The sequence below is a fragment of the Diaphorina citri genome, unplaced genomic scaffold (genome assembly GCF_000475195.1).
Source record: "Diaphorina citri unplaced genomic scaffold, Diaci psyllid genome assembly version 1.1 scaffold143, whole genome shotgun sequence".
In the NCBI taxonomy this organism is placed as follows: domain Eukaryota; kingdom Metazoa; phylum Arthropoda; class Insecta; order Hemiptera; family Psyllidae; genus Diaphorina; species Diaphorina citri.
In genome coordinates, this window is record NW_007377580.1 from 77,811 (window position 1) to 101,059 (window position 23,249).

Sequence of the window (23,249 nt, forward strand, 5' to 3'; positions counted from 1 at the left end):
TTTTTCCCCCTTTTTGATCCCATTAAATGTCTTTTTCAAGAAGGAAAAGCCTGTTTTCACCTTTCTTTTGTTAGTTGGGTCAAGGCAGCTAGCAAGATTGGTACCACAGTTTGGTCAAGATATTGTCTGGTGGGTAAGGCATGTAAATCTAGTCTGGGTTTCTTCAATCCTGGTCCATCTCCTTCTTTGGAATCAGAAGATTTTATAACTTTCTGAAATACAGAGAAAAATACAAGCATTAGAAAATCTAGTATGATCTAATTTAAAAGATATAATGTCATCCTAAACAATGATAATGTAGGCAAATGGATGTTGTATTTGGCTGATTAGAATTTGATTTATTTAGTTTCCCCCCTGAAGTTAGTGTGAATGTAGGTAATGTATCTACCTACCTACTATAAGGGTTATGAACTATGATGGTTTAGTCTACTCACCAAAACTTCTGCTGTTCCTGTGTTGTTTGTATTATCTTCTGAAACAAAGCAAGAATTTTATCAATAAAATTTGAGATAGTTGTTTTCCCTGGCTTGGGGACATTGAACAGAAAGCTGACTTTGTCTAGCAATGGGACTATAAACAGGGAGGAGAACAGCTAACCCTAACCAATCTAGCTAGCTAAGAGTTCTCTCTTCTTTTAAAGAATAAGCACAAGTCTTCATGATGGTTAACTGCAGTTCAGCACCAGCCAATCAAACATGGCTAGATAGGCTGAATACACCATTTGGAAGCAAATTTTCATTTTATGTAGATAGGTAACTTACCAATAGGCATATTGCTTTCTTAGGATATAACTGTGCAGTGTGGTACCAAAGCTGAAAATTTATTATGTTGTCTTGTCAGTATAGATATGGAAAGATCGTAAAAATTAAGATCTGAGCTTTGTTGAAGTTTGAAAAAGTTAATGTACAAGTTGGGTTTGATTAGGAGACTGAATCTGTCAAAATCCGACACTTGTGCTTTCGCTAATTCGCTTTGCTAGTCTGCTCCTTTCCTTTTTAGCTTTTTCCTTTCAATCTTTCATTCAGCAGCACAAAGGCAAAACTTGAGCAAAAGCAAAAGCGGCGAAAAGCGCCAAAAGGCCCAAAAGAGTTTGATTAGGAGACTGAAATCTGTCAAAATCCGACACTTGTGCTTTCGCTAATTCGCTTTGCTAGTCTGCTCCTTTCCTTTTTAGCTTTTTATCTTTTTCCTTTCAATCTTTCATTCAGCAGCACAAAGGCAAAACTTAGAGCAAATTAGCAAAAGTGCAAAAGCGCCAAATCCGCCAAAAGCAAAAAACTTAAAAACTACTAACTACTAACAGCCAGTTGAGCCAGTTGCAGCTTGCCGGACGTAGGGAAGGGAAATATCCCTGCATACAAGGAAAAAGAATTTTTCCCCTTTGATTAGGGAATCTTTAAAACTACTAACAGCGACAGCGTACAGCGGTAAACAGCGAAATGAGCGAACACCGAACAGCCGAACACCGAACAGCTCAACAGCCAGTTGCAGGTTGCAGCTTGCCGGACGTAGGGAAGGGAAATATCCCTGCATACAAGGAAAAAGAATTTTTCCCCTTTGATTAGGGAATCTTTATTTTTATTAAATTTGGCAACACTGTTCAACCGTCACCGGTATGAGCGATTTGGCGGTATTTTTAAAAAATTCAAATTTTGTGACCCACAAAGTGGATTTTAAGAAATAAGAAATGAAAACGTTTTAAGCTCTTCCTTTATTCCTTAACGAGAAAACCTGGGTAAGCACATAAGCTTAAGCTCTAGCGTCTTCAAGAGGCAGAGTGCACCCACAGACAATAGGCAGGAGTGACTTCCACAAAGTGGATTAGGATTTTAAGTTTAAGAAATAAGAAATGAAAACGTTTTAAGCTCTTCCTTTAATTTAACGAGAAAACCTGGGTAAGCACATAAGCTTAAGCTCTAGCGTCTTCAAGAGGCAGAGTGCACCCACAGACAATAGGCAGGAGTGAAAAACAAAAATTAAGAATTAACAATTCTCATGATTTTCAATTTTTTATTTAACACAAAGATAATAAAATATAAAAAAATATAGCGAAATTTGAAACACTCTTGCAAAATATTTAATTAAAATTATGTGACATTTCAACCACACATAATATCTTTGTTTTTTTTTTTTTCAAGATGTTTGACAGAGGGAACTGTAACTGCTATGGTCTTATCATCCCGAAATCGAAGAGAGTTCAAGGAAGCCAGGATAGCAAGATGTTTGACAGAGGGAACTGTAACTGCTATGGTCTTATCATCCCGAAATCGAAGAGAGTTCAAGGAAGACAGGATAGGAGAAAGCCAGCCGTTCCGAGAACAAACATCCCATCAGGATAAAATCTGCCCCGGGCAGGAATTGAACCTGTGGCCTAGCACTTACAAGGCCAACACACTACCAACTAAGCTAACTAGGCTGGTGTACACATAATCTTGCTTAACTTATCTGTTAGGAATTGGTGCATTCAACATGCTATTGTCGATAAAAATTAAAAAGTTAAAAAGTGGATTTTAGAAATAAGAAATGAAAACGTTTTAAGCTCTTCCTTTATTCCTTAACGAGAAAACCTAGGTAAGCACATAAGCTCTAGCGTCTTCAAGAGGCAGAGTGCACCCACAGACAATAGGCAGGAGTGATTAGTGTTATCATGAAACACTCTTGCAAAATATTTAATTAAAATTATGTGACATTTCAACCACACATAATATCTTTGTTTTTTTCAAGATGTTTGACAGAGGGAACTGTAACTGCTATGGTCTTATCATCCCGAAATCGAAGAGAGAAGGAAGACAGGATAGGAGAAAGGCAGCTGTTCCAAGAACAAACATCCCATCAGGATAAAATCCGCCCCGGGCAGGAATTGAACCTGTGGCCTAGCACTTACAAGGCCAACGCACTACCAACTAAGCTAACTAGGCTGGTGTACACATAATCTTGCTTAACTTATCTGTTAGGAATTGGTGCATTCAACATGCTATTGTCGCAGCTGTTCCAAGAACAAACATCCCATCAGGATAAAATCCGCCCCGGGCAGGAATTGAACCTGTGGCCTAGCGCTTACAAGGCAGACGCACTACTAACTAAGCTAACTAGTCTGGCATACACATAATCTTGCTTAACTTATCTGTTAGGAATTGGTGCATTCAACATGCTATTGTCTCAGGCTAACTTGGATCAGTAAGGTTTGAGATGTTTTTTTTTTTTTAATGCCAAAATGGGATATGTACCTACTAAAAATAAAGGCTTATAGCTTATAGGTACACGGTACAGTACACCTTTCATTTCAATATCTTCTTCACCTTTTCCCATGTTATACAGGGTGGGTGTTTTTTGGTGACCCACTCCATCTTTTGGGCTGACATTTGATTTTGACTACAAAATTTTATGAGTGGATGCTCTTTGCTCGGTGTTTTTTGGTGACCCACTCCATCTTTTGGGCTGACATTTGATTTTGACTACAAAATTTTATGAGTGGATGCTCTTTGCTCTCTTGCCTTTGCTAATTCTTTAGCTAGGGAAATTTCAGGTTGGTATGCTCCTTGTTGTTCCCCAGCCAGACACTTTCATTTCAATATCTACCCTCTCTAGAACACAAGTTATGAAATACCCTTAAACCACTTCTTGTTCCAGATATACTATCAACTGGGATATCAGGTATTCAGGTTCGGTGGCAGAGGGTGTGGGATACTAACACAGGAAATTCCATAATCTATTCTCCAAAAATTAATGTATTAATTAAATTAAATAAACCTTATAATGAAAAAAAGAAAAAACCGTCACTGACGAATCTGACCGTCCCGTCCCAAAAAAAGGCAAGGCACTCAGAGAGCCCAGAGAGGTGCGTGACATGTAGTCCTGTCACGCACCTCACTCTCGGCATTTAACGTGCACACGCAGTCACGCACATTCGGCATTCGGCACATTTCATTTTCAGCGTTTCTCATTGGTCGGCGCCATTTCTATTTTTAAATTTTGCTTTTGCTTTTGCATTTGCTTTCCGATTCCGATTTCGGCATTTTGACATTTTGAGATTTTTGAGTTTTCAAAAATTTCAGATCCAGGCATTCATTCAGTATTCAGCTTGAAATTATTTTCCAGTTTTCCCCTCTTAGTTTCGAAAACATCTCATTTGGCCATAATATTGTTCACTTTGTAACGTCTGAGGTCTCATCTTCACCACTCTTGTTCATAGCTATTCTGAAATTTGAACTTGTGACAAAATGAGTGATCGAGAGGTAAGCGTGAATGGTCTTTAGATTTTTATCAGGGTAAAAAGTCAGTAGGACTGGGGGACGTTAAACAGGGAGTAGACCAGCTTAGTCTGGCTGGGGGACTGCCGGGAGTATACAAGCCTTTGCTATTGCTAAAGAAATAGCAAAGGTTGAGTGCAAAGGGCATCCACTCTTAAATTTGTAGCCTAAACCAAATGTCAGTCCAAAGCAATCACCCCAATTAGGGCTCATGGATTAAATAGCATAGGTTGAGTGCAAAGGGCATCCACTCTTAAATTTGTAGCCTAAACCAAATGTCAGTCCAAAGCAATCACCCCAATTAGGGCTCATGGAAAATACTGACCCCATCTGTACACAGGAAAAGGCAAAAAAGATGAAAAAGTCAATAATAATAATAATAATAGACTCTTGAGTGGAAGGTAACCACTAGGCGAGGTTAACGCCTTAGGCGTTCTCTACCACCTAACCCTTAACATTTCAATTTCAATACACTGACGTGCAGAAAATTTGGAACAGATTGACTTTGAAATGGCTGTAAGAGTATTCAATGAAAATTAAAACTGTCCTAATTTTTTTTGCATTCGAGTGTATATATTATATCCATAGCAACTAAGAATCAATTGAAACTGGTCGATAGCCAATGAACGCGATTAGTATCCAAATGGAAGAGAAGAAAATATAGAAATTGTTTTTTCATTTCTGAGCTGTCAACGTAAATCAGACCAAGTGGTAATTTTAATTTTCCTCGTATTTTTTCTTAATTAATTGAGCATAAAATAAAGTTGTTAGTAACAGAAAAACCTTTTTTGAAAAAGTGGTAGGTGAAAAATCGAAAGTGGCCTATGACAAACAGACGCCATCAGTATTAAAGGAGAAGAAAATATACAACATAGGAAAATGGATACCTGAAGGAAATAGGAAATCTTAAGGAAAAAGGAAACCTTCATCATTTAGGAACGACTATGCATTCGGCCCTTGGACTTAATTAAAATGTTCGATGCTACTACTATTTCTTATAATTACTCGGTAGGTATCATGCGTTTTTTTCATATTCCTAATTTTATATTACTTAAATTTACAAAATGTACCTATTTATTTTAATACTCGCTAAAATCAGTGAAGAAAAGAGAAAAAGTGGTAGGTGAAAAATCGAAAGTGGCCTATGACAAACAGACGCCATCAGTATTAAAGGAGAAGAAAATATACAACATTTGACACAAATGACCTAATGTCCATAGTGTTAGTGTCTAAAATGGGGGGGAGGGGGGCATTTAAGTAGGTACTCATATGCTTCTTAACACAGTAATAAAATCATGTAGGTATATTGATTCAAAGTTATCATTATCACCTTTGTACCAACATCACCACAATAAACGCCTCTCAACACCACGAGATAAAGGCGGCAACACTGTCATCTCTTTTGACGGAAAGCCTGTGCCAGACAAGGAACATTTGTGACAAGCATTTATGCTTAACACAATTAAAATTCCTTTTCCTTTTTAGTCCGTCCTCCCTTTACTATTACAATAGTAATAAAAAGGTATAAGGGACGGACTATTGTATTCGCCTCCTTATAGGCATTTGCCATCTCTTGTTGTTGTGTCAAGTAGTTTTTAGAATATGAATTACAAGGTGATCCTAAATGACAATATTGTGGAACTTGTGTCATATAGGCAATTGCCATCTCTTGTTGTTGTGTCAAGTAGTTTTTAGAATATGAATTACAAGGTGATCCTAAATGACAATATTGTGGAACTTGTGTCATAATAAAGTACTGTTTCTCTCACTCTTTGTTGATCTAGAGAAAAAAGGAACCAAAACAAACACAACTGGTAGAAGACAAACTAAAAGAGAAGCAGAAAAAAGCTGCAGAAGTTTTAAAGAAAAAAAAAGAGGAGGCAGAATTGAAAGCACAGAAAAAACAAATTGCAGATTCCTTAAGGAAATTCAAACCAGGAGAATGCTTAAAGGTAAATATTTATTATTATTTTCTAATCCAAGTCAAGTCATAAAATTTATTTAGCTGTATTAAATTGTGGACTAACATTAGTGATGAACATTTAAGTGCTTGACACAAATGACCTAATGTCCATAGTGTTAAAGTGTCTAAAATGGGGGGGAGGGGGGCATTTAAGTAGGTACTCATATGCTTCTTAACACAGTAATAAAATCATGTAGGTATATTGATTTTTTTTTCTTTTTTTTTTTTCATTTGATTATTTTTTTTTTCAGCATCTGACTACACGGTTGGATATTTCACTTACTCAAGAATCATATGGTAATGATGTCTTAACCAATCTTGATACTTTGGATACTAAATATGAAATTATATCTCAACCTCTACCAGCTACCATTACTTGGATTCGTGATGGTAACAATAGTTGTGAAGAAAATCTGGTGCTTGTTATTTTGTCAGGAGAAAAGTTTGTAAAGTTAATAGCTGAAATGAAAATAACGGATGAAGTTAATAAATTCAAAAGAACTTTCTCCAACAAGAGAATCATCCTGGTTATTTTCGGTTTTGAATTCTACATGACAAAACTGAAAAAGGAGAAATGCTCCAAAACAAACAATCTCAGTTCAGCATTAAAAAATCTAACCAAGTCTGATGTAGAGCTGGCTATGATTCAGTTACAACTAGTTTGTAAATGTAACTGTAAACTATTGGAGACACGGGCAGATGTGGCATTACATGTGCAACAAGTCACTAAATCTGTAGCAGAAATGCCTTTCAGGTGAGATAGACTTGTTCTGAATCTGACGTTTTGAGTACAACTTCTCTCAGTTCCATTGAAATATTGAAAATCTACTGTAAAATTAGTATGAACAGGTAAAGGGTTGGGGGCAGCAATAACTTTTGTACTTGCTGTGCATAGGTACCTACTAGACAGGGCAGATTTTGGAGCTACATCCAATTGGAAAGTTGAAGATTCAAGGGGGAGAAAAACTTTTGCTAAAAACTTGCCTTTAATATCAAACTTTGATTCTAGACTTGAGAGACAGAAGCTGGAGGAGAAAAGTGACTGGCATGCAAGTTCAGATTCCAAGGATTGTGTCAAAGTAGATAGACTGGGCAATGGATTAGGTAGATTATGGCGGCAACAGATATGTCAGTTCAATAACGTCACACTGGACATAAGTGAAGCCATTGCTCAAGTGTACAAAACTCCAACTTCTCTTATCAAGGTAACTTTTTAAAGAAAAATTTAAAATTGATACCTATTCTGAAAAATTGAAAAATACAAGTTTTTCTTCTTCTTCTTCTTCTTCTTCAATATTGTGTATTAACTTAGGGAAAGAGTAGTAGAAATAGGCACTACTATGATTGTCATCATCTCATTATTTCAGGCGTACGAAGTTTGTAGTTCAAGGAGGGAAAGAGAGAAGCTTCTTGCAGATATTACCGTAAGTAACGCTAATATTGTCTTCTTTTAATAGTAAACATTGAAGTTTGTAAAATAAACTACTTCTTCTTCTTCTTCTTCTTCAATATTGTGTATTAACTTAGGTGTCATCATCTCATTATTTCAGGCGTACGAAGTTTGTAGTTCAAGGAGGGAAGGAGAGAAGCTTCTTGCAGATATTACCGTAAGTAACGCTAATATTGTCTTCTTTTAATAGTAAACATTGAAGTTTTGTAAAATAAACTACGTCTATTTTACCTAGCGTAATAAATATCTATGACAAAAGAACAATGCTGGGTTGTAGAATCCCGGATTCGCAAACTCGGGTTGACGAATTCTCGCGAGTTGTACATTCTACACAAAAATGCATGGCACACTGGCGCTGTGAGTTCGAAAATCGACGAGTCCTTTTAAGCCTTTATAGACTTCACTACAGTCTTGGGGCATCTGAATAGTCCAGAATACAGTGACAGGGGAACAGACAGTGGTCAGGATTAGGTTTGATGCATAAGAGCTACAGGCTGCCAGAAGGACAAGTCCCAATACATATATCTGGTGATTTTTCTCTCCAATACAACAGTCTAGCCTGAAATGACAAGATATTACATAAAGTTCAAAGACAGAGTGGATAAAATCCTGTAGTTTTTGTTGTGAAGATTTAAATACCCCACACAGATTTTGCATGCTGTTACAAGTTACAAGTATAATTTACCAACACATACTAGATAAACCCTGTATAAGCCAGCAGGGAGCATGGGATAGGTTGTTTAACTCGAGAATAAACCCCATCACTAGAACATCAGTTAAAACCCCTTTGAAACATCAAACTCTAAAGGCCACAAACCCCATCACTAGAACATCAGTTATACAGTAATATTAAACCCCCTTTGAAACATCAAACTCTAAAGGCCACAAACCCCATCACTAGAACATCAGTTATACAGTAATATTAAAACCCCCTTCAAACATCAAACTCTAAAGGCCACAAACCCCATCACTAGAACATCAGTTATACAGTAATGTTAAAACCCCCTTCAAACATCAAATTCTAAAGGCCACAAACCCCATCACTAGAACATCAGTTATACAGTAATGTTAAAACATAAAACCCCCTTTAAACATCAAAGGCCACAAATTCTAAAGGCCACAAACCTCATCACTAGAATATCAGTTATACAGTAATGTTAAAACCCCCTTCAAACATCAAATTCTAAAGGCCACAAACCCCATCACAAGAACATCAGTTATACAGTAATGTTAAAACATAAAACCCCCTTTAAACATCAAACTCTAAAGGCCACAAACCTCATCACTAGAACATCTTAAGCCTTTTTCCCACGGCGCGTGGCGCGGCGAGTCTCGTCCGTAGTTCGACGAGTCACGCGCCGTGGGAACACTAAGGTTCGTGGCGCGTCGAGCAGGCGCGTATAGGCTTGTGTAGGTGCGTACAGGCGCGTTCGTTTGTCGGTAAACATCAAAGAGGCGCGTGGCTCGGCGGATCACGAGTCACAGATCAGGTTTGTCTAGACTTCTAGAGTGTTCCAACGGCGCGTGGTTTGTTTTCGTTTTAGTATTTATAAATTTTTATTAGTGTTAAAAGTAATTATTTTTTAAAAGAATCTAAACACTTAAAGAAATATATATCTATTAATTTATAAACATGTTAGAATTTGTTATTAATATTAAATAATAATAAATTTTAATTGTGTTATTATATCACAAATTTAATCATCTTTCACCTTTACCTTTAAAATATATAAACCTTGATGTAGGAAACGAGCCATCCGTGAATGTCTGTGGTTTGCCAACCAACGAGCCTATCCGCGCCGGCGAGGCAAGCCTGTACGACTCGGCGAGCCACGCGCCGCCGCGCCGTGGGAACAAGGCTTTTACAACTCGTAAACGCATGACAGAGAATTCGATTCAGAATGGTCTAGAACCCAGCATAAGGGATTAGAAAACTTGAATGAGTAATAGGTGATTTCTTTGCTTATGATTGCCAGGTACGAAGGGGCAGGGGTCCATCAGCATCAACGCGTACGGTAGGAAAAGAATTGAGCAAGAAAATCTACTACCTGTATAATAGTAGAGACCCAGAACAGCACCTGTCACATGTACCGGAATTTTAAGGCTTCTGTACCAGTATAATAGGGACACACAAACTCTTTACTTCCTCCAAAGTCGTTTATTATTACGTTTTGTGACTTGAAGGTCCTTTAACACTGCGGACAGTAGTTTGCACTGTAAGATTTTTTTCTTTCTTTTTCCATTTTCCATTATCGGTTGAACTAAAAAAGGTCTTTTTTTAACTTAGAAAAATAAAAATACCCAACTTAATTAAATAAAATAAAAATAATAAATTTCATAATAATTTATTTCCGTTAGCATCGGTTAAACTAAAAAAGTCTTTTTTTAACTTAGAAAAATAAAAATACCCAACTTAATTAAATAAAATAAAAATAATAAATTTCATAATAATTTATTTCCGTTAGTTAAAATTACCTAGGAGGGTCGGTATGGAGGGGGGATAATAATTTTCAGTCTACCATGGGCCAGCACTTCGAGGGGAATGGCCCATTATGTAGTTGTAGTTGACACTAACACGTCATTTTCTATTCTATCATTCTGAGAGGTAATGTGCAAATAAAATAGGAACGAATGTCAATGCAACATTAATAATAATAATTATTAGGGAGTCTTTGAATTTAAATAGAAAAAAAGTCCAAGAATGTCATAAGCTCATAAGTAGTTATATGGAACAGGGTCCTGGCTCAAATCTTGATAATACCTCTTCTTTTTCTTCCTCTTTGCCCTTTCCCATGTTTAGATGGGGTTGGTGTTTGTCGTCGGCCTTTCAATCAGCCTTTGAGTAATTGCTTTGAGGCCAACTGGTTTTGGCTAAACAAAATTTTCCGAGTGGGATGCCCTTTGCACTCAACCTTTGCTATTGATATATTTTCCCATGTTTAGATGGGGTTGGTGTTTGTCGTCGGCCTTTCAATCAGCTTTAGAGTAATTGCTTTGAGGCCAACTGGTTTTGGCTAAACAAAATTTTCCGAGTGGGATGCCCTTTGCACTCAACCTTTGCTATTGATATAGCGTGAGGAAGTTTGGGCTAGTCTTCTCCCTATTTATAGTCCCCTAGCTAGACGCTGATCTACTCTCTGTTTATAGTCCCTCAGCCAGACTTTCAAATCAAATCTTAATACCTAGAGAGAAATATTTATCTAATAAGAAATAAAGCAGCTGCCAGCCTGTGACTGGTTGCACATTATAGCCAAAACCATCATTCCATTGGAAATCATCAAGGTACTTCAACTACTTCAATTCTCAAGTTTCCTTTGAAACCAAACTGTTTGGACCCTTGGGCCCCCTCCTCAACAAAATCCTTGACACAGCCCTGAATACTGTCACTGAAAGTTAAAAATTGTATCAGACACCTTGGTCAAATCATCAGAGCTTAGAGCTGATGATTTGATCCCAATCAAAGGCTCTGCCCTAATAGAATATGAGCAAGGTAACTTACTCAATAAGCCAGCCTAATAGAGCTTAGAGCTGATGATTTGATCCCAATCAAAGGCTCTGCCCTAATAGAATATGAGCAAGGTAAATTACTCAATAAGCCAGCCTAATTAGCTTAGTTGGTAGTGCATCTGCCTTGAGTGCTAGGCCACAGGTTTGATTCCCAACCGGGCAGATATCCTAATGGGATAATGTTTGTTCTCAGAAATCTCAGAATGGCTGACTTTCTCCTATCTTGTCTTTCTTCTCTCTTCAATTTCGGGACAATAAGACCTTAGCAGTTACAGTTCCCACTATCAAACCTCTTGAAAGAAAATCTGGTTAAGTGGTAAGCCAGGGAGCTTACTGAGAGAAAAGGTCCCTCCAGGCGCTCGAAAGTAAAAAACAAACTTTCAAAATCTCCTTCACATGCCGAACAATGTTACCTAAATTAATCGAAATCCAACAACCCACCCTTTTGGGATAATCACGGTAAACAAACCAAGTAAGTGCGAGCCAGCCTAATTAGCTTAGTTGGTAGTGCATCTGCCTTGAGTGCTAGGCCACAGGTTTGATTCCCAACCGGGCAGATATCCTAATGGGATAATGTTTGTTCTCAGAAATCTCAGAATGGCTGACTTTCTCCTCTCTTGTCTTTCTTCTCTCTTCAATTTCGGGACAATAAGACCTTAGCAGTTACAGTTCCCACTATCAAACCTCTTGAAAGAAAATCTGGTGTGAACATCACACGACTTTCCTTATCCTATTGAATGATGCTTTTTTTTATGTTCTATAGTAAGTTTTACAATATCTTTAACCGTTTAGTCAGTATAGCTAAAAAGCGGTGAAAATACCGCCAACCGCAGCACCTATTTTAACCAAACGTTTTGTATTGCATCCTTGTTACATTTGTGAACTACATACCAAATTTCAAGTCTTTAGCTTATACCGTTCCTGAGATATTGTTAAATTACACCGAAAAAAAGCGGTGAAAATACCGCCAACCGCAGCACCTATTTTAACCAAACGTTTTGGATTGTATCCTTGTTACATTTGTGAACTACATACCAAATTTCAAGTCTTTAGCTTATACCGTTCCTGAGATATTGTTAAATTACACCGAAAACCGAAAACCGCCAAAAAGCGGTGAAAATACCGCCAACCGCAGCACCTATTTTAACCAAACGTTTTGGCTATAATTTGACCCGATTACATTACTTTCCTTCCTATAGGATAAGGAAAGTAAAAAAAAAGAACTCACTTTTCACAGCACTGATCAAATTCTCTGCAGTTGCACCAAGTTCCTAGGATGTGGCTTCTCTCTTGATTGTGGAATCCACCAAAGTTATCATTATCACCTTTGTACCATCACCACAATAAACGCCTCTCAACACCACAAGATAAAGGCGGCAACATTGTCATCTCTTTTGACGGAAAGCCTGTGCCAGACAAGGGCAAGTGCGCCACCGAATTCAACATGCAATTCAACCCGCATCCACCAACACACAACAAATCATAAAGGAGAACCATGAGGCACAGGTAATGTGCAAATAAAATAGGAACGAATGTCAATGCAACATTAATAATAATAATTATTAGGGAGTCTTTGAATTTAAATAGAAAAAAAACGTGATCCTTTTGAAGAACCACTAAATAAAAAGGGTTGGTATCCACCAAAGTTATCATTATCACCTTTGTACCAACATCACCACAATAAACGCCTCTCAACACCACGAGATAAAGGCGGCAACATTGTCATCTCTTTTGACGGAAAGCCTGTGCCAGACAAGGGCAAGTGCGCCACCGAATTCAACATGCAATTCAACCCGCATCCACCAACACACAACAAATCATAAAGGAGAACCATGAGGCACATCCACAAACTCAAATACTTGGATGACGTCATACAGTTTACACCAGAGACCGTCACGGAAGCCTTGAAGTCCACAAGAAACTCTAGAGCATTGGGCCCCGATGATTTGAATGTCCAGCTAACCCCACCACATTAGATCCCTCGGCACTCTGGACAAACCCCCTGGAGGTGGCTGCTTTCCTTGGATTGGAGGAGAAAGATTGAAATGTCGACACAAACGTTAACAAAAACAACAACAACAACCAAAGTTTTATATTAATTTATTAATATATTTTATTTTAAGAAAACGAAAAACTTGGTGTAATGGTGTTTATCCTTTCTTTTCTACCTGATAACCTGATAAAAAAAAAAAAATAAAAATCTTTTCTAAATAAGCAGTGTTGCCGCACGACCTAAATTATTTTTCCCTTTTTCCCATGAGCACGAAAAATCCCTCGTTACCAGCTCTCAGGGTTGCCAATTCTTGCATGCTGGGAATTTTTGCATTGGAAAGGGAAAAAGTTGAATAACTTGATCGTACGAATCGACCACGGCCACGATGTTTTATTTTTATTTTTTTTACAAGGTTTGATAGAGGGCCACAGTGTAACTTCAGAGGTTTTCGTTTTATCGTCCTGAAATCGAAGGGCGGTAGAGGAAAAAGCCAGCTGTTCCGAGAACGAACGTTATCTGTTAAGTAAAGTCCGTGCCCGGGCGGTAATCGAACCCGCGACCTAGCGTTTAAAAGGCAGGCGCTTTACCCATTAAAGCGTAAGCTAGCTAGACTGGCTTTATTCTCTCTGCTAAATCTTATATTATAAAATCAAGATCCATTCACATTTCACAAGAATTTTTTGGTAGTATTCAGGAGTTAATTTTAAAAAACAATTGCCAGTTCTTCCAGAAACCTCTACTATACACAGATGTGGGTCTGAAGCAAAAATAATGACGATTACTAGACAGACGCCACTCATGCCCAGTCATACCAAGTGAGATCATGTAGACTTCATGAATTATCAGAGCCATGAGGAAAACGAAAATTATAAGGAGGTAAATAGCCAGAACAAAAAATTGAGCAAACCTGAGAACAGAGAAAAGTAACCAGAATTAGTCAATTAAACTTTATAGTAAAAAAAAGAGTTCTAAAAGCAATTGAAGGGGAATCACCTCTTAAGCAGTGTCTACAAAAGGCCACTATTTTACAATCATATTTTATTAGAGTTCTAAAAGCAATTGAAGGGGAATCACCTCTTAAGCAGTGTCTACAAAAGGCCACTATTTTACAATCATATTTTATTTTATACCCCATAAATAAAGTTGAACATTCATATTCATAGCCAGTTCTTTGTAAGGGACCACCACACACATCATAAACACCCACCAAACACACACGGTCGCGCTACGCGCTCCCTGACACAGTGCAGCATAATAGGCATAACTTTGAACCGCCGCCATTTTGAATCAGGATGGAATGTGACAATTTTAAGTAGCCTATGTCACCCGGAGTATTTTTCTTAACCACGAAAAATTTCATCAAAATCGGTCGAGCCGTTTTTGCGTGAAAAGAGGACAACCAAAGGACTATTTAGCGTAACAGACAGACAGACATAACATACATACATACATACATACATACATACATACAGACAGACAGAAATTTTTCTAATGCGATTTTTGGAATCGTGGATGCATAAGGAGTAAGACTAACTAAATATTTCTACAATAAATTTCATTTATATAGATAAATAAAATTGAACATTCATATTTATAGCCAGTTATAATAAAACCTGTTACTTACATAGTGTCAACATAGACTTCAACAGTTCTTTGTAAGGGACCACCACAAACATCACAAACACCCACCAAACACACACGGTCGCGCTACGCGCTCCCTGACACAGTGCAGCATAATAGGCATAACTTTGAACCGCCGCCATTTTGAATCAGGATGGAATGTGATAATTTTAAGTAGCCTATGTCACCCGGAGTACTTTTCTTAACCACGAAAAATTTCATCAAAATCGGTCGAGCCGTTTTTGCGTGAAAAGAGGACAACCAAAGGACTATTTTCTTAACCACGAAAAATTTCATCAAAATCGGACGAGCCGTTTTTGCGTGAAAAGAGGACAACCAAAGGACTATTTAGCGTAACAGACAGACAGACAGACAGACATAACATACATACAGACAGAAATTTTTCTAATGCGATTTTTGGAATCGTGGATGCATAAGGAGTAAGACTAACTAAATATTTCACGATTCTAAGCAATGTACAGACAAATCTACAATAAATTTTATTTATATAGATAAATAAAATTGGACATAACATACATACATACAGACAGACAGACAGACAGACAGAAATTTTTCTAATGCGATTTTTGAATCGTGGATGCATACGGAGTAAGACTAACTAAATATTTCACGATTCTAAGCAATGTACAGACAAATCTACAATAAATTTTATTTATATAGATAAATAAAATTGAACATTCATATTTATAGCCAGTTATAATAAAACCTGTTACTTACATAGTGTCAACATAGACTTCACTAATTTAGGCTCTAGGGACCTCAAAACGTGTTTTGGCACTAAAAACTGACCATCGAAAATTTGACCCGATTACATTACTTTCCTTCCTATAGGATAAGGAAAGTAAAAAAAAGAACTCACTTTTCACAGCACTGATCAAATTCTCTGCAGTTGCACCAAGTTCCTAGGATGTGGCTTCTCTCTTGATTGTGGCTCAAATATTCACAGCAGCACAAATTACTGGCTGAAGAGTCATCTGTAATGTTGAGAGGCTGGGGATTTGATGCCTGCATTGGACCATTCCATATATTAATATAATTTTATTTTAAGAAAAGGAAAAACTTGGTGCATCATAATGGTGTTTATCTTTGATAGGTACTTTTCTACCTGATAAAAAATTAAAAATCTTTTCTAAATAAGCAGTGTTGCCGCACGACCTAAATTATTTTTCCCTTTTTCCCATGAGCACGAAAAATCCCTCGTTACCAGCTCTCAGGGTTGCCAATTCTTGCATGCTGGGAATTTTTGCATTGGGAAGGAAAAAAGTTGAATAACTTGATCGTACGAATCGACCACGGCCACGATGTTTTATTTTTATTTTTTTTACAAGTTTGATAGAGAGCTATAGTGTAACTTCAGAGGTTTTATCGTCCTGAAATCGAAGGGCGGTAGAGGAAAAAGTCAGCTGTTCCGAGAACGAACGTTATCTCTTTAGTAAAGTCCGTGCCCCGGCGGTAATCGAACCCGCGACCTAGCGTTTAAAAGGCAGGCGCTCTACCCATTAAAGCGTAAGCTAGCTAGACTGGCTTTATTCTCTCTGCTAAATCTTATATTATAAAATCAAGATCCATTCACATTTCACAAACCAAAGTTATCACAAGTAGGTAATAGTAATTACATATGTATGTAATAGTGTCATTTTTCATAATTTATTGTGTCAATCAAAGTTATCACAAGTAGGTAATAGTAATTACATATGTATGTAATAGTGTCATTTTTCATAATTTATTGTGTCAATACATTCCACAAATTTAGTGCTTATGCAAATGTACATTTTTTTTTTGTCACTGGGAGTCAAACTAGTCTGGAAATGGCTTCCATTGTTAATTATACTCACCAAACTGAAAGCTCAAGAATTTTTTGTCACTGGGAGTCAAACTAGTCTGGAAATGGCTTCCATTGTTAATTATACTCACCAAACTGAAAGCTCAAGAATTTTTTAAAAAAGTTGAATAGGTAACTTGATCGTACGAATCGACCACGGCCACGATGTTTTATTTTTATTTTTACAAGGTTTGATAGAGGGCCACAGTCGCCACAGTGTAACTTCAGAGGTTTTATCGTCCTGAAATCGAAGGGCGGTAGAGGAAAAAGCCAGCTGTTCCGAGACTTCCGAGAACGAACGTTATCTGTTAAGTAAAGTCCGTGCCCGGGCGGTAATCGAACCCGCGACCTAGCGTTTAAAAGGCAGGCGCTTTACCCATTAAAGCGTAAGCTAGCTAGACTGGCTTTATTCTCTCTGCTAAATCTTATATTATAAAATCAAGATCCATTCACATTTCACACACTGATCGCTCTATCTCCTGAACCAAAAAACACCTAAAAAGCTGAAATTTGGTAGGAATATTCCTTTTATGGTCTAGGTGTGCAACAAGAAAGGATTTTGCGAAAATCTAAACCCACCTAAAAAGCTGAAATTTTGTAGGAATATTCCTTTTATGGTCTAGGTGTGCAACAAGAAAGGATTTTGCGAAAATCTAAACCGATCCTGAGATATGATCAATTTTCGATCGCTAAAGCTCCATAAGAAATACACAGAGTGCAGAGACTGCGGGAGAGAAATGGTCTGCTCTCGACCAACATTGTTTATGTTTTTTAGTTTGATAACTATGCAGCTAATAGGGAGCGCGCAGCGCGACCGTATTTTTTTATTATTTTCTACAAGTTCGGCCATGCCTTTTTGCAGCTAATAGGGAGCGCGCAGCGCGACCGTATTTTTTCATTATTTTCTACAAGTTCGGCCATGCCTTTTCTACAAGTTTGGCCATGCCTCAGGATGAACTAGCGGGATTCCGGAGCAAAGCGACTGAATTTAGCTAGTGAGGGAAAAAATTACAGGACAAATTTTAATATATTTGTGCTCAATATTCAAATAAATAATGTTTAATCTTCATTCTACATTAAAATCACAACATTGACTATTCATAACTCAAGAAAACATAGAAATGATGAGTCTCAACTTTCAAACGAACGAAGAGCTAATATTTAAATAACACGTAAGAATAAATTCTTATAACAAAGAGGAATATAAAATAAATACTATATGATAAGGAAAAAATTGATTGACACAAGAGCATGTAATAAAATCGATAGGGTGGGAGGGGCACGGCATACACTCCCGTAGGCGATGACGTCACATCAAATGTCCCAAGCAAAGCTCCCTCGCAGGCAAGACATATTAATCTGTTTGTGCGCCTGCATTTCTGCGCAATTCATGTTTGTGCGCCTGCATTTCTGCGCAATTCATGTTTGTGCGCATACGTTTCTGCGCATCATCTGAAGTCTGACGTCAGAGTTCAGGACTCTGACGGAAAATAAAAATTGAATTTTCCGCATCATCTGACGTCAGAGTTCAGGACTCTGACGGAAAATAAAAATTGAATTTTCGACAATTCTTTTACAGTTATTTTTTCGGAGAGTTGACCTCACATATTAATCTGTTTGTGCGCCTGCATTTCTGCGCAATTCATGTTTGTGCGCCTGCATTACTGCGCAATTCATGTTTGTGCGCATACGTTTCTGCGCATCATCTGAAGTCTGACGTCAGAGTTCAGGACTCTGACGGAAAATAAAAATTGAATTTTCCACAATTCTTTTACAGTTATTTTTTCGGAGAGTTGACCTCAGCTTTGGATTTTTCACAACTTTTTACATAGGAATCGACCATTTATTAATAATTTTTACCCATTTGCAACTGCTCCATTATTTAAATAGGGGAATATGCCAAGAAATTTTCAAAAGAGACAACTACATACGTACATACCTACTTCAAGGTGTAATACACAGTCTAACCAATGATAACTACAATACCTAACAAAAGTACGGGCTAAAAAGTAGATTATTTTTGGGGTCAAATAAATTGGTAAAAAAAAAAAAGTAGGTACATACTTATACCGAAAGGGAATGGCTAGGAAAGATATGATAATCATTCTAATCAATATAATGAGTACGATGATTGACGACTCAACTGGCATCATCATTTGATAAGAGAAACCTGTCAAAGGGATGGACTATTTTCGCAATTTAAAAAAAGATTATGGAAGTGTGTATTATTATACTGTTGGTGTACACAGTAGGAAAGTAAAGCTAACCCATTATAATGTACCCTTGACTCAACTGGCATCATCATTTGATAAGAGAAACCTGTCAAAGGGATGGACTATTTTCGTAATTTAGAAGTGTGTATTATTATACTGTTGGTGTACACAGTAGGAAAGTAAAGCTAACCCATTATAATGTACCCTTATCATCTACTATAGTACCATTTACATGAGTTAGTCCTTTGGTTTAGTTTATCACGAAGAGAAAAAAAAAGGTTATCACTAAGTGAGGTCAACACCGGAGGCGTTCTCTACCACTTAACCATTATTGTGTGGTCAAATTCTCAAATAAATAAGGGTAAAATTCCACGCCTTGGCTGGAAATAAAGTTGCACCCTCCTGTTTACCAAGCGAGCACCACGCCTCGGGGGCAGACGAGAAAGAGAAGAGGTAGACAGAAATTGACACCTACATAATTATATCCTAAGTTAAATTAGATTATAGAAATTGACACCTAGAAAATATAGTCCGTTTCTTTAGGACAAAATAAGAAAGTTTTATTCTATTCTATGGTGCTAGTGGGTCTACAAAGAATAAACAATATCTGTGATTGTGATTGAATAGGGTCTAGTATTCTAATAGGTAATATACACAGTAGGTAACTATCCTATACCTAGTGCCTATTTACTATGTATTTAAGAAAGAAAGAAAAAAAAAAAAAAAAAAAAAAATACCTAGTGCCTATTTACTATGTATTTAAGAAAGAAAAAAAAAAAAAAAAAAAAAAAAAAAGTTGGTACCTACTGAACTAAATATGTACCATTAAGTTTGTTTCATGTACCTACTTCTAATCAGAGCCATCAAGTTTCAGTTCCAACAAGTTCAGAGGCAGCAAGTTTCAATACTAATTGTGAGCGGTCATAAGCGGTTGGTCCAGCCATGCTGACTTTTTTTTTTAGCTTTTTACTAATATTGTTTAACTGAGTGACGTCGTTCATTCAACCTTTAACTTTGACGATTTTTGCGATTTTTTTCATTTCTTTTTCATTAATTTTTTACCGTTAGAATTTCCTCTCTCATTGCGAGGTTAATCGCTTAATGAATCACGTCATCACCGCGAAAGAAGTCCTTTGGCTTTAAGTATACAATTAGTAAAGAAACTTGCGGATAAACGAGGTACCAAAATAATAACAAAAAAAAATAATAAAATAAAATAAATAAATTCCCATCTCCAATAATCCAATCCATAAAACAAAGACTACAGATTACCTAAAATAAAAACAACTAAATACTTAAATTACCTATACCTAGATAATAATAGATTCTTCTAAAAGATAACAACCTTGATAAAATCTTGCCTTAATCTTATACCAGCCTTAAACTTATCTCTCTTGTCCTAGTCTATACCTTTATCATTCAGTTTAAAGTAAGACCATCTCCCCAGCCTATACATATTATGTATTATATCCTTCAGCCTAAAATTAATAACAGCAACTTCATTGAACCTTATCTTGATTGTTTGTTTTTCCTCTAATATCATACCTATTAGCAAACCTACATAAATGATATTTGGCTTATAACTCATACATATCACCCTTGCAAAAATGTGTATGTATGTATGTTGCAAATGTCGGGATCTTTGGCCATTTCATTTTCCTCTCACATCCCAATATTTTTCCCAAACAATGTTTTGCTGGCTTCCAAAGCAGGACAGAAGCAAAAATGTTCTTAGGCGGAGATAACTTGTTAACCTACACTATAGACTAGACTAAACCTGAACAGCCCAAACCAATCACACCAGAGACCATAGCTCCTCACATCACAGACAATCTCAACAATCGACTGAATGCCACACGCCGAAATCTGCAGCAAACCGCGAAATATAACGCAGCTTGTGTTTCAAATTTTATCCACCAGGGTCGCTTCATGGCTAGGTTCAACGAGGTGGATAAGGTGTGAACACAGCATAGTTCGTGGTCGCGTCGCTAGGCTGCTCGGTTACTATGGTAACGCCATTGAGAGCGAACAGCTTGAGAAGTTGCTCTGTGGTGAGGGTTTTGCCGGAGGTATAATCTTCGAGGGCCTGGCCAAGGGCATCTCCTACGGTATCCAGCTGAAATGAGAATGATACTGACTGAACTAGTAGGTAAGCCATGGGGATAGAATAGAATAGAAATGAGAATGATAATACGGACTGAACTAGTAGGTAAGCCATGGGGATAGAATAGAATAGAAATGAGAATGATAATACGGACTGAACTAGTAGGTAAGCCATGGGGATAGAATAGAATAGAAATGAGAATGATAATACGGACTGAACTAGTAGGTAAGCCATGGGGATAGAATAGAATAGAAATGAGAATGATACGGACTGAAGACTGAACTAGTAAGTGGTAAGCCAGGGAGCTTACTGAGAGAAAAGGTCCCTCCAGGCGCTCGAAAGTCAAAAACAAACTTTCAAAATCTCCTTTACATGCCGAACAATGTTACCTAAATTAATCGAAATCCAACAACCCACCCTTTTGGGATAATCACGGTAAACAAACCAAGTAAGTGCGAAATCTTTGAGTTAAAACTCATGTACTTCATTTCAATTCGGTCAAATAAACAGTTATCTTTCTTTTGTACATAATAATCGTACTTCAAGCAAAATAGAATTAAAAACTACAAAAATTACTTACCTTAAACTGCTTCCTAAGAAGTTCCAAAGTTTCAGGACACAAGTAAGTGCGAAATCTTTGAGTTAAAACTCATGTACTTCACTTCAATTCGGTCAAATAAACAGTTATCTTTCTTTCGTACTTCAAGCAAAATAGAATTAAAAACTACAAAAATTACTTACCTTAAACTGCTTCCTAAGAAGTTCCAAAGTTTCAGGACACAACTCCGTGGTAAGTTCATATACCTCGTGGCCCATCTCTACCAAAGTTCCTCCTTCTCCTTCCTGCAGAATGTACATAATACTCGTACTTCAAGCAAAATAGAATTAAAAACTACAAAAATTACTTACCTTAAACTGCTTCCTAAGAAGATCCAAAGTTTCAGGACACAACTCCGTGGTAAGTTCATATACCTCGTGGCCCATCTCTACCAAAGTTCCTCCTTCTCCTTCCTGCAGAATCCTCTCTCCCTCTAGAATTCTTTCTCCTCCCTCTAGAGCTCTCTCTCCCATATGTTCTTGTTCTACTTCGCCTAGATCTTCTTCTTGTACACGATCTTGTTTCATGAGCCTAGGTCGGAGTGAGGGTTTTCGAGTAAGTGGGGTAGAGGATGAGGGAGGTTCCTCTTTAGGAAGAGAATCGCTAGTGAAAGACTCCGTGGCAGAGAAGAGAACAGCATCTGAAATGTGGTAGATACAGTGGTACTTGAGTAACTGTTAATAAATTTAATGAAGTCGCATTTTTATTGCCTCCTGGGGGAGGCCGGGAGAAACGAACGAGAAATGGAACTCACATGTTTCTATACTGGGAGAATATGTAGTAGAAAAGCCCAAAGTAGAAAGTTTTTTTTCTCAGAAGGTTACAAAGACCATTTCCCCCCCTGTTAGTATTCATTCCTAGTATGTTCCCAGGATACGACTTTTTTCGGCCGATCACACGATTTTTGCGATTATTTGAAAGCATGTTTCTATACTGGGAGAATATGTATGTTTCCCCCCCTGTTAGTATTCATTCCTAGTATGTTCCCAGGATACGACTTTTTTCGGCCGATCACACGATTTTTGCGATTATTTGAAAGTATCTTGTAAAGCGTACTAGCTTCCCGTGTTTATGAGATAGCTTTAAATAAGTTGAATTGTACTTACCTGGTTTTACATCGAACTGCATGGTTGACGTCATATCAACATGGTGAGTCGAATTCAAACCAGAAGTAGACGGATGCAGGCTGGTAGAGGGGAGAACACCACTACGACTAGTATCGTCTTCAGATGACGATTGTTTGGATAAGCGGGGCACCTGAAGAACAACATACAGAAAATGAAAACCTCATCTGGACAAAGTTCGCCCAATAATCGAACCCGCGACCTAGCGCTTACAAGGTAGGCGCTCTACCTTCCAAGCTAACTAGCTAACACTTAACAAAATTTAATTTCTTAGATTAAAATTGAAAGGCAATTTCTTTGTGTTCTTGTCACAATTTTTATGCTGGCACCGGTAGCTATGTGCATATTACATAGCTACTCATTTTCCTCACGAGGCTGAGTGGGCCCCGCAACAGTAAGTTACGGAATCAATCATTTGCATGATGCAATTTTTTTTGACATCGCCGGGAATCTAATCTCCCGCGTGCAAGGCGAGCGCAGTGACCACTATACCACTATCTTAGATTAAATTTAAGATAAGATTTATTATTTGTAAATAAATTACAAATTTCATTTCTTTTTCGACTACCTACCCTGAGTTCAGG

At 37.4% G+C, this 23,249-nt stretch overlaps 3 protein-coding genes and 1 long non-coding RNA gene across 5 annotated transcripts in view; 2 read left to right on the forward strand and 2 right to left on the reverse strand.

Annotated features, from left to right (window-relative positions):
* Positions 1-22: 22 nt before the first annotated feature.
* On the reverse strand, positions 23-1,083 carry LOC103504960 (protein dpy-30 homolog). 2 transcript variants are annotated; one of them, XM_017449932.2, is made up of 3 exons: positions 762-1,083; positions 435-469; positions 23-212 (listed from the first exon to the last, which is right to left on the reverse strand). In XM_017449932.2, the coding sequence occupies exons 1-3, from the start codon at positions 769-771 to the stop codon at positions 57-59; spliced, it is 201 nt and encodes a 66-aa protein (XP_017305421.1). In that variant the 5' UTR covers positions 772-1,083; the 3' UTR covers positions 23-56. The 2 variants fall into 2 exon arrangements, with proteins under 2 accessions (XP_017305421.1, XP_008467487.1); XM_008469265.3 differs by having other exon boundaries at positions 29-212; positions 435-472.
* A 3,677-nt stretch (positions 1,084-4,760) lies between these two features.
* Positions 4,761-9,885, forward strand: LOC103504978 (crossover junction endonuclease EME1). Its single transcript, XM_026820384.1, has 6 exons — positions 4,761-4,766; positions 6,035-6,202; positions 6,465-6,967; positions 7,223-7,418; positions 7,764-7,820; positions 9,640-9,885. The coding sequence occupies exons 1-6, from the start codon at positions 4,761-4,763 to the stop codon at positions 9,763-9,765; spliced, it is 1,056 nt and encodes a 351-aa protein (XP_026676185.1). The 3' UTR covers positions 9,766-9,885.
* Positions 9,886-10,027: 142 nt separating this feature from the next.
* LOC113465675 lies at positions 10,028-13,253 on the forward strand. Its single transcript, XR_003390302.1, has 2 exons — positions 10,028-10,268; positions 12,677-13,253. It is a non-coding gene; the product is annotated as an uncharacterized LOC113465675 (long non-coding RNA).
* Positions 13,254-19,609: 6,356 nt separating this feature from the next.
* The window catches only part of LOC103504979 (PR domain zinc finger protein 10-like), a 28,919-nt gene continuing 25,279 nt past the window's right edge, over positions 19,610-23,249 (reverse strand). The window contains 4 exon segments of the mRNA XM_026820385.1: positions 19,610-20,955; positions 21,685-21,795; positions 21,964-22,181; positions 22,648-22,798. Of these exon segments, the coding sequence (XP_026676186.1) occupies positions 20,779-20,955; positions 21,685-21,795; positions 21,964-22,181; positions 22,648-22,798 (657 nt within the window). The 3' untranslated portion in view covers positions 19,610-20,778.

Coding starts and splice junctions, on each gene's coding strand:
- LOC103504978 (XM_026820384.1), top strand. Junction 6,203..6,464: donor AACCAGGAGAATGCTTAAAG/GTAAATATTTAT, acceptor TTTTTTTTTCAG/CATCTGACTACACGGTTGGA. Junction 7,821..9,639: donor AGCTTCTTGCAGATATTACC/GTAAGTAACGCT, acceptor TATGATTGCCAG/GTACGAAGGGGCAGGGGTCC.
- LOC103504960 (XM_008469265.3), bottom strand. Junction 213..434: donor CAGGAACAGCAGAAGTTTTG/GTGAGTAGACTA, acceptor TCTGTATTTCAG/AAAGTTATAAAATCTTCTGA.